Source organism: Oncorhynchus kisutch, linkage group LG23 (assembly GCF_002021735.2).
Source record: "Oncorhynchus kisutch isolate 150728-3 linkage group LG23, Okis_V2, whole genome shotgun sequence".
NCBI lineage: Eukaryota > Metazoa > Chordata > Actinopteri > Salmoniformes > Salmonidae > Oncorhynchus > Oncorhynchus kisutch.
In genome coordinates, this window is record NC_034196.2 from 22157278 (window position 1) to 22168714 (window position 11437).

The window sequence follows — 11437 nt, forward strand, 5'->3', positions numbered from 1 at the left end:
GGACTGAATGGGAATCAATAAGACTGACAACAGACTACAGCCAATCAGATCTGTCAACCAACACTGCAGCTTCACTCCTTAGAGAAAACATCTCAATGCAGGGAGGAGATAGCAGCCTCTCTATCCTATGTGCTCTCATCCGCAACCCAAAGACTGTAACTCATGCATTGTATTCTGTATCTGTTTGTGAAACCATATTAGTCAACGTGTTCCCCATCATTGTTAGAGTTGGACGATAGAGTTACAAAGTCATTCTGAGGAATGTAATTATAGAAAAAAACTATGTTGCTGTTTGGATGCCTATTCATCACTACAGAAATGCTTTGGTTTGAAATGGCTCAAAATAAAAGGGCAAGTTTGTCCATAACTTATTATTATATGCATTATGAAGGTGATATATACTATTGAATGGGGTAAATTACTTGCATATAAGCACAGGCTGATCATAACTGTAATCTATACCAATAGCTGTCAATAACTACAACTATGATTAATGCTTCAACACTTCCTGAAAGTAGCAAGTGGTCACATAAATGCATCATATTGATTGAACCAACCCCCTCATGGTAGTCTCACTTTATACGTCATCGGTAGGTCACTGATGGTAATCCCTTTGATTTTGGGAGGTTTCCTGTCAAGAAGTAATCAATCACCTATTATTGAAGACTTAGCACAAGCAAAACATCAATATAGGAAATTGGTTCGCTTTGCACATTTTCATAGGCAAATATACATTATTAATTCAATTCATTTAATGATCAATCATTCTGTTCAATTTGAGAGAAACATTTTCAACACTTTTCAAACACTTGAAAAGGACGGTAATGGTGTTTTGCTGCATTAAGTCGCTGTCCATGGCGCTGATATTGGAGTCTGGCGGACTGGTGCTGTCCATGGATCCGGTATTGCTTTCGCTCTAAATTGCGTCGGTAAATTGATAATTTCTGGTATAACCGTTTTTGCTAACTACTAATAGGGAAAATAGTAATTAACATGGGTCATTGAACTGCTCCATAAGTTATATTTCCATGCATAGTAATGCTGCATGTTGGCTGGTTGAATTAGCAAATGCAGAGATGCATGTATAATTTTCTCTCGTATTCGAATGTTCAAAATTTGGAGGAAACTGTATGAGAAGAGACAAATGATAAACACATCAACGTCAAGGACACATAGGCTATCCCAAACATCCTAATGATAATCACCCCATTTCCCTTTTTCTCCCTGTGTGATCATTCCTCTGCTTTCAAACGGCCACCCACGAACCCTCACACACTCAAGTAGTGTTTCACTTACATAGAGTATGAAGGGTTGAGACATGGCCCTCCCCCTCCGTTCGATCAATGGGCCAGTAAAAACAGTCTCTGCCTTGTTAGCGATAAGCTTCTCCTATATAAAGGACAGCCGGTGAGACTAAGAATGCTGTGAGCGCCATCCACCCCGCACCTGCAAACACCTACTCGCCCCACTCCTCCACCTCGGACACCTTCCATTCCATCTGCACACGCAACCCCTGGTCTGGCCGGATGAGTTACCACCCGGTGGACACGATAGGGAGTCCATTCAGGAGAAGTATGGATAGTAGGACCACCTACGGCCGCTCCACTGGCACCCCCTCCAGCGGGTTCCGTTCTCAGTCCTGGTCCCGGGCAAGCCCAGGCTCCACGATGACCTCCTCCTACAAGAGGAGCGTCAATATGCCGGTAGCCAGAGCGTACAGCTCCACACTCCTCAGCTCCGCCGACAGCGTTGATTTCAATCAAACGAACGGAGACTACAAGCGCTCCAACGAGAAAGAGCAGCTCCAGGGGCTCAACGACCGCTTCGCCGGTTACATCGACAAGGTGCACTACTTGGAGCAGCAGAACAGCCAGATCGAAGAGGAGATCCAGACGCTGCGGCAGAAGCAGGTGTCGCAATCCCAGCTAGGCGATTTATACGACCAGGAACTCCAGGAGCTGCGCTCCATGCTGGAGCAGATTCACCACGATAAAGCGCAGATCCAGCTCGACACGGACCACGTCGAGGATGACATCCAGAGAATTAGGGACCGCTTCGATGAGGAAGCCCGCATCAGGGATGAGACGGAAGGCATCATCCGGGCGTTGAAAAAAGATATGACCGACTCTGATTTGGTGAAGTCAGAGTTTGAGAAGAAAGTTCAGTCACTGCATGACGAGATTGCCTTTATCCGCAACAACCACGAAGAAGAGGTGAGCGACCTGTTCGCCCAGGTGCAGGCGTCGCAGGTGACCATGGAGAGGAAAGACATCCAGAAGACGGACATCACCGAGGCGCTCCGGGAGATCCGCACCCAGCTCGAGGGCCACTCCAACCAGAACCTGCAGCAGGTGGAGGACTGGTTCATGTGCCGCTATTCCAAGCTCACTGATGCTGCGGCACAAAACAAAGATGCAATCAAGTCCGCCCGTGATGAGATAGCAGACTACCGTCGCCAGCTTCAGTCCAAGACCGTGGAGTTAGAGTCCGTCCGTGGAACCAGGGAGTCACTGGAGAGGCAGTTGAATGACATCGAGGACCGACACAACAACGACCTGTCCAGCCTGCAGGTATGATGAGACCCGCTGTAGGCATTATTTTCATACAGAAACCCCCAGCCACAGGCTTAATGGTGAAGTATTCTATAAAGTTGTATTCTTTGTGTTACGAGAAGCAATGTAGTGGAGAGAATAAATTATATAATTAGATGTGTTTTTCGTTGATTTCAAATTGAGAATATTATCACGACACCTTTGAGGTTTTTATTCTTAATTTAAATGTAGGTCTACTAATAAGGAGAGTCCCCTACTTTGATAGAGAGAAAGACACACACTTGCATTGTGTCCCCACACATTGTATTAGTTTGATTTTGAACGAACTAAATTGTTTTATTATTTTTTATTTTATTTTTTTATTTCACCTTTATTTAACCAGGTAGGCTAGTTGAGAACAAGTTCTCATTTGCAACTGCGACCTGGCCAAGATAAAGCATAGCAGTGTGATCATACAACAAAGAGTTACACATGGAGTAAACAATTAACAAGTCAATAACACCGTAGAAGACGAAGGGGGGGTCTATATACAATGTGTGCAAAAGGCATGAGGAGGTAGGCAAATAATTACAATTTTGCAGATTAACACTGGAGTGATAAAAGATCAGATGGTCATGTACAGGTAGAGATATTGGTGTGCAGAAGAGCAGAAAAGTAAATAAATAAAAACAGTACGGGGATGAGGTAGGTGAAAAGGGTGGGCTATTTACCAATAGACTATGTACAGCTGCAGCGATCGGTTAGCTGCTCAGATAGCTGATGTTTGAAGTTGGTGAGGGAGATAAAAGTCTCCAACTTCAGCGATTTTTGCAATTCGTTCCAGTCACAGGCAGCAGAGTACTGGAACGAAAGGCGGCCAAATGAGGTGTTGGCTTTATGTGGGCCCTAAATGCATGTCTTTTAACTAGGCTATAAACTCTGGCCAAAAGTGGTGTCTGCGCTTTTGCTTTAGATAGCCTAAATGGCACAATGCTGACATCTTATGGACACAGATTTAACATCTCCAAATGTTGGAGCATTAGGCTACGCATAAGCAGCGAAACTTGGTGCACGTTATAGGGTTGGGAAGACATAATGCAGCAGACTGTTTTTTTTGTTATTTTTTCGTTGCTGAGCCAGAGACTCGGGGCCCTTGAAACACAGTGCTGTTCACTACGTCAGAATACATTATTTAACACAACAACAGTCCAATCTATCCAATTATTTGCACTTTCACTTTTCATAAATGAGACAGGAGGACTTCACAGTTTCAATTGATATTGCAGTGATATTTTATTGGAATCTCAAAGTGCTGTTTCAAATGTAGGCCTATACAAGTTTAAATGTGCTTGTGAAGTAATTACCAGGATCACAAAATATGACATTGTATTTTTGATCGTTTTCTTATGATGTTTAGAAAGCAGTGTCCTTATGAGGAAATGTGACTTCCCTACACCAGAAATAAATAACCAAGTATCATTTCAGGGTTCCATATAGGCATAAGAAATAATAGCTCTTAACCAGCTTGTGTCTCTCGGTCTTGTTCTCTGCAGGAGACCATCCACCAGCTGGATAATGAGCTCAAGGGCACGAAGTGGGAGATGGCGCGTCATCTGCGTGAGTACCAGGACCTGCTCAATGTGAAGATGGCCCTCGACATTGAGATTGCTGCATACAGGTACAGTGCGACAACAGAGCGCTAATTAGGACTAACATTGAAAAAACTTTTTTTTAAATATATCATGTGTAATAAAAACATAAAGATCGAATTTATATATAGAAACTACATTTTTATATTAGGTCTACACTAAACTATATCTCATGTTCTACTGTTCTTGTAGGAAACTCCTAGAAGGTGAAGAGACCCACTTTAGCACTTTCCCCTACGGCCACACCGTCACCTCCTCTAAGAAGTCCAAGTATGAGCCTCCCAAATTGAAAGTCCAGCATAAGTTTGTAGAGGAGATCATCGAGGAGACCAGGGTAGAGGCTGAGAAGGATGAGATGGACCAGGCCCTGGCTGAGATGGCCCAGGAGTTTTCTGCCACTCTGGAGGCAGAGGCAACAGATGAAGGAGAGGATGAGGGAGAAGAGGGAGGAGAAGAAGCAGAGGGAGAAGGGGGAGAGGGTGAATCAGAAGAGGTTGTAGCCTCCACTGAAGCCCAAGTTAGCTCCAGCACACCTGCTGAGGAGGAAGAGGAGGACAAAGAAGGTGTGGATGAAGAGGAAGAGGGAGAAAAAGAAGAAGAGGGTGAGAAAGGAGAAGAGGGTGAGGGTGAGAAGGGAGATGATACAGAAGGTGGTGATGAGGGAGAAGGAGAGGGGGATTTAGAGGAGACAGTCCTGTGCTCTAAAGCCCCAGAATCAAAGGCCTCTCCTGACAAAGAGAAGGCTGGAGAGAAGGAGGGAAGCGGAGGAGAAGAGGAGACAGGAGAGGGAGAGGGAGAAGAGGAGGGTGATGATCAAGATGAAGATGCAGGTAGTGACAAAGGATCCAAAGATGGAGATGATAAGGATGAGGAAGATGAGAAGAAAGGAAAGGATGAGAAAGAAGACAACATAGATGAGAAGGCAGCTGTAGCCAAGACAGAGGCTCCCAAAACAGAAGCCCCCAAGAGTGAGGCCCCAAAAGTTGAGGTCCAGAAATCTGAGGCCCCAAAGCCCTCCAAGCCAGACTCCCTAAAAGCTGAATCCCCAAAGGCTGGGTCCCCCAAGTCTGAGTCACCAAAAGCTGGATCCCCCAAAAATGAATCTCCTAAAGCTGTAACCCCCAAATCTGAATCTCCAAAACCTGGCTCCCCCAAATCTGAATCCCCAAAACCTGCTGGATCCCCCAAATCGGAATCCCCAAAACCTGCTGGATCCCCCAAATCTGAATCCCCAAAACCTTCTGGATCCCCCAAATCTGAATCCCCAAAACCTTCTGGATCCCCTAAATCTGAATCTCCAAAACATGCTGGATCCCCTAAATCTGAATCCCCAAAACTTGCTGGATCCCCTAAATCTGAATCCACAAAGCCTGTTGGATCCCCTACTTCTGAATCCCCAAAACCTGCTGGATCCCCTAAATCTGCTGGCTCCCCCAAATCTGAATCCCCAAAACCTGCTGGATCCCCCAAATCTGAATCCCCAAAACCTGCTGGATCCCCCAAATCTGAATCCCCAAAACCTTCTGGATCCCCTAAATCTGAATCCCCAAAACCTGCTGGATCCCCTAAATCTGAATCCCCAAAACCTGCTGGATCCCCTAAATCTGAATCCCCAAAACCTGCTGGATCCCCTACTTCTGAATCCCCCAAATCTGCTGGATCCCCTAAATCTGAATCCCCAAAACCTGCTGGATCCCCTACTTTTGAATCCCCAAAACTTGCTGGATCCCCTAAATCTGAATCCCCAAAATCTGCTGGATCCCCCACTTCTGAATGCCCAAAACCTGCTGGATCCCCTAAATCTGCTGGATCCCCCAAATCTGAATCCCCCAAACTTGCTGGATCGCCCACATCTGAATCCCCCAAACCTGCTGGATCCCCCAAATCTTTATCACCAAAACCTTCTGGATCCCCCAAATCTGAATCCCCAAAACCTGCTGGATCCCCTAAATCTGAATCCCCAAAACCTGCTGGATCCCCTACTTCTAAATCCCCCAAATCTACTGGATCCCCTAAATCTGAATCCCCAAAACCAGCTGGATCCCCAAAATCTGAATCCCCAAAACTTGCTGGATCCCCTAAATCTGAATCCCCAAAACCTGCTGGATCCCCTACTTCTGAATCCCCAAAACCTGCTGGATCGCCTAAATCTGAATCCCCAAAACCTGCTGGCTCCCCCAAATCGGAATCCCCCAAATTAGGATCCCCCGAGGCAGAGTCCCCTAAGGGTGAGGCCCCAAAACCAGAAGCTCCAATGTCAGAGGCCCCCAAGGCTGCAGAAGAGAAAGTAGACAAAAAGAGTGATTCAGAGGAAGAGAGGAAGGTAGAAAAGAAAGACGCAGCCATGAACGGAGATGTGGAGAAGATTACCCCAGAGGACAAGGACAAGAAGGATGAGGGTGGGAAAGAGGCAGAGGAGAAGGATGTTATCTCAAATGGAGTGGACGAGAGCCCCACTAAAGATGACCCGGACCAGAAAGATGATCCAAAGGACCAGAAGGTGGTCATCACCAAAACGGTGGAGACCATCACCACTGGAGAGGACGGGGCCAAGCATGTCACCAAATCGGTCACTGTCACCGAGACTGTGAAGGAGTCTGAGGATGTGATGCAGGAGAAGACAGTCTCCAGCAAGAAGATGGAGAAACACTCTTCCCAGTCCGTCAAGGTGGTGACTGAAACTGAGTAACTGCGCTCTATCCAACCCACTCAGGAGGAACAAAGATGACACGACAACAAGCAATCAACCCAGAACTAACATAAAGAAATCATAGAGCTAGAGCGATGTAATAAAGTGAACCACTCTCAAACATACAGAAAAGCAACGAGAGAAGCCATATGATGTGACAAAGCTAACGTTTAAAAAATGCATGTTGAGAGAAAGCTTTAAATGGGTTTTGCTGCAGATAATATCAGGAAAATGTGATAGTGGGACAGATTATTAATTGTCTTTATGTTTCCCTGCAGTTCATGGGAGGGCTCACGGGTGGGGGCTTCTGCATGCTAGCTCAGGGAGGGAGACCCCTCCACTCTAACCTGTATGGATGGATGGAAGGTTTACAGTTTAGATGCATACTGTATGTGGGTGGGAGAGTGATAGAAATGTATGTTCATTCAAATGTTAATTCAAAAAGGGGTGCCTGGGTTGGAGGGTCCACTTTAGAGACACGTGTTCAAAAGGACTAGCCTTTTTATGTGAAGATACCAACTGAGCCAAAAATACAATTGTCTACCACACAATATAGTGAAGAATGAGAAAGACGATGGTGCATTGTACTGATGATCATAAACATACAGTACCCGAAGCAACTAAAGCATTAAGAACCTTGAAGAAACTCTGAGCCTTAAACATGCTTTTTATCAGTATCTATTATGTTTACCTAATGAGTGCCATTGAAAATAAATATGTAAATGCGCACACATACATTCTTGTATGCATAGGATGGACTTGAATTTAAATAGCGAACTTAAATGAGGTGCTACAGTTTGCAATCCCATGTCTTTACTCATCATGAACTATTTCCCAGCAGCATTTGCTCAATAAATGTCATACTGAAATACAAATATGGTCTCTTGTTCCTTTATGCAATTGTCCTGTCATGTCCTTTCACTTGTTCATTTACAGTAGCTGGCTCACCTCAACATGCACACTATTCTATTTCTTCATCTTCTTTCATAGGGGTGGGATTGCATGCTTCATGATCTTTTGTAGCCTAGAAATTATACAAAACCATACCACCATCCAGAGGCTGTCCTCTACAGATTTTTAAAGCTACACTGTAATATGTGCATACCATCAAAGGATGATCCACCAACCATAATATAAACGATGCACCCCATGGCATGTTCATGCAAATAGCATTTTATTATAGCACTTGATTTATCAAATCAAACTTTATTTACATAGCACATTTCTTACCATAAACAATGCAATTCAATGTACTTCACTTACATAAATAAAATAATAAAACAATGAGAAAGATAAAAACAATACATTTCTGGACAAATATAAAATGAAGATAAACAAATATCAAATGAAGATATAAATATCAAATTAAGATAGATAAATTAGCATAGTAAAACAATATTAAATAAAATAGGATAGTAAAACAACAACAGTGAACATGAGAGAGTAATATGAGATATTGTATTAATATTGAGAGATGTTTATGCAGTTTCAGCAAATAGCTACATTATTTGAGAACAACATTACCTACATTGTTAAACATGATTTTAAACTATACATATTTAATTCAAAGTATTTTACATGACAAGTTAAACAATTGAGTGATAGGTCCTTCGGAGATTTAGCAACATTAAAGCAGACAGCAACCCGATTGTAATTTGAAATTCAGCACCACCGGAAAATGGACAGCGACTATCTCAGGCAGAATCCATGAAGAGGTTTCTTTGAAATGTAGCCGATCACTCACTCACATTGAATGAATCCTTATTATAATGCTAGAAGGATAGTTGGTCTGATTCTATGCCACAAATCACGATAACACCTGGGGTGTTACATATAATTTTTTGTTCCTAAAACTTTCAGAACAAAATATTCTATCTAACATTTAAAAGAAATATTATGACATACAGTGCCTTCGGAAAAGATTCAGACCCCATTACGTTTTTCACATTTTATTACGTTACACACTCATTCAAAAATGTATTAAATGAAAAAATCCTTAGCAATCTACACAAAATACCCCAAAATGACAAAGCGAAAATGACAAAGCGAAAACATGTTTTTAGAAATGCAAATTTATTACAAATAAAAAACAGAAAACATTATTTACTTAGGTATTCAGACCCTTTGATATGAGACTCAAAATTGAGCTCAGGTACATCCTGTTTCCATTGATCATCCTTGAGATGTTTCTACAACTTGTAGTCCCACTGTTGTAAATTCAATTGATTGGACATGATGTGGAAAGGCACACAACTGTCTATATAAGGTCCGTAGAGCTCCAAGACAGGATTGTGTCGAGGCACAGATCTGGGGAAGGGTACCAAAACTTTTCTGCAGCATTGAAGGTCCCCAAGAACACAGCGGCCTCCATCATTCTTAAATGGAAGAAGTTTGGAACCACCAGACCTGGCCGCCCGGCCAAACTGAGCAATCGGTGGAGAATGGTCTTGGTCAGGGAGGGGTGGGGTGGTCTCTAAGACAGAGCTCCACAGTTCCTCTGTGGAGATAGGAGAACCTTCGAGAAGGACAACCATCTCTGCAGCACTCCGCCAATCAGGCCTTTATGGTAAAGTTACCAGATGGAAGCCACTTAACAGTAAAAGGTGCATGACAGCCTGCTTGGAGTGCCAAAATGCACCTAAAGACTCAGTCCTTGAGAAACAAGATTATCTGTAAATCCAAGATGGCGTAGCAGTCAGACGTCTTTGTCCTTCATCTTGTCAGTGTCCCATGTATATATCCTTTATATTTTTTTCTTCAAATATCTTTTTTATATTTCTCTAAACCTCAAATTCATAATAGTCTCCTGCAACCCACCTCACCCAACATGGTGTGGATCTGTTTTTTCTAAAGTATATTTATTTACCTCCGGAACCTGAATCCCCCAACAGAAGCTAGCCAGCTCACTAGCTACTAGCTAGTAGTCAGCTAACCACTGCTAGTGGTCATCAGCTAACCTTTAGCTTGGAAACTCTCACCACTTTGTACAACGCGACTGAAACCGTACCTATTTTCTCTCCATATCCCCGGATTCCTACCGCAAGCTCTGAACCTTTCACATGGATCATCGCAGCTAGCTAGCTGCAATCCGAGTGACTACTCCTGGCTAACGTCTGTCCCAAAGCAAGCACCAATTAGCCTGGAGCTTAGCCCATGCTAGGCCTATTCTCCCGGCTAGCTGAAGAGGCCCATCAGTCACTCCTGGGTTACAATACCCGGACCCCTTCTACTGCCGGTACGGGGCACTGAACCTCGCCGATACTTGACGACTGGACTACCGATGTAATCTGCTCGAGGGGGTACTCAACTTGGCCCCGAGGTCGCAACGTCCCCTGAATGCCCATCTGCTAGCCTGCTAGCCACGGCCTGTTAGCTCTCTAGAGCCTTTTGGACTGTTAGCTGAATAGATCCATCGGCCAATTTCGTCAGCCACTATACCTATTTTGCCTATTGGACTTGGACCCCTCTGCTACTCAGAACCCTACTAATCCATCACGACTGGTCTATCGACGTCACCGCACGCGGTGGCTAAATCAGTCTTTCCTCCATCCCGGCCTGCTAGCTGAATCACCGTGTGTCCAGCCAGTCCAACCACTCACTGGACCCCTATGATCACTGGGCTCCGCATGCCTCTCCCTAATATCAATATGCCTTGTCCATTACTGTCCTGGATAGTGATTATTGTCTTATTCCACTGTGGAGCCTATAGCCCTGCTCAATATTCCTTAACCAACCATTTAGTTCCACCCTCATAGATATCATCCTAACCAACTTGCCCTCCAAATACACCTCTGCTATTTTCAACCAAGATCTCAGCGATCACTGCCTCATTGCCTGCATCCATAATGGGTCTGCGGTCAAACGACCACACCTCATCACTGTCAAACGCTCCCTAAAACACTTCAGCGAGCAGGCCTTTCTAATCCACCTGGCCCGGGTATCCTGGAAGGATATTGACCTCATCCCGTAAGTAAAGGATGCCTGGTTATTCTTTAAAAGTGCCTTCCTCACCATCTTAAATAAGCATGCCCCATTCAAAAAATGTAACCAGGAACACATATAGCCCTTGGTTCTCTCCAGACCTGACTGTCCTTGACCAGCACAAAAACATCCTGTGGCATTCTGCATTAGCATCGAATAGCCCCCGTGATATGCAACTTTTCAGGGAAGTCAGGAACTAATATACACAGGCAGTTAGGAAAGCTAAGGCTAGCGTTTTCAAGCAGAAATTTTCATCCTGTAGCACAAACTCAAAAAAGTTCTGGGACACTGTAAAGTCCATGGAGAATACGAGCACCTCCCAGCTTCCCACTGCACTGAGGCTAGGTAACATTGTCACCACTGATAAATCCACTATAATTGAGAATTTCAACAAGCATTTTTCTACGGCTGGCCATGCTTACCGCCTGGCTACCCCTACCCCGATCAACAGCCCTGTACCCCCTGTATCTCCTTCACCCAAATCCAGATAGCTGATGTTCTGAAAGAGCTGCAAAATCTGGACCCCTACAAATTAGCCGGGCTAGACAATCTGGACCCTCTCTTTCTAAAATGATCTGCCGAATTTG

General features: G+C 44.2%; 1 protein-coding gene across 1 annotated transcript; it reads left to right on the top strand.

The window, feature by feature from the left end:
* Positions 1-1411: 1411 nt before the first annotated feature.
* LOC116352912 (neurofilament medium polypeptide-like) lies at positions 1412-7744 on the top strand. The gene is made up of 3 exons (XM_031803274.1): positions 1412-2570; positions 4085-4209; positions 4373-7744. Exons 1-3 carry the CDS (start codon positions 1527-1529, stop codon positions 6867-6869), a joined length of 3666 nt encoding a protein of 1221 aa, XP_031659134.1. The 5' UTR covers positions 1412-1526; the 3' UTR covers positions 6870-7744.
* The last annotated feature ends 3693 nt before the right edge of the window (positions 7745-11437 follow it).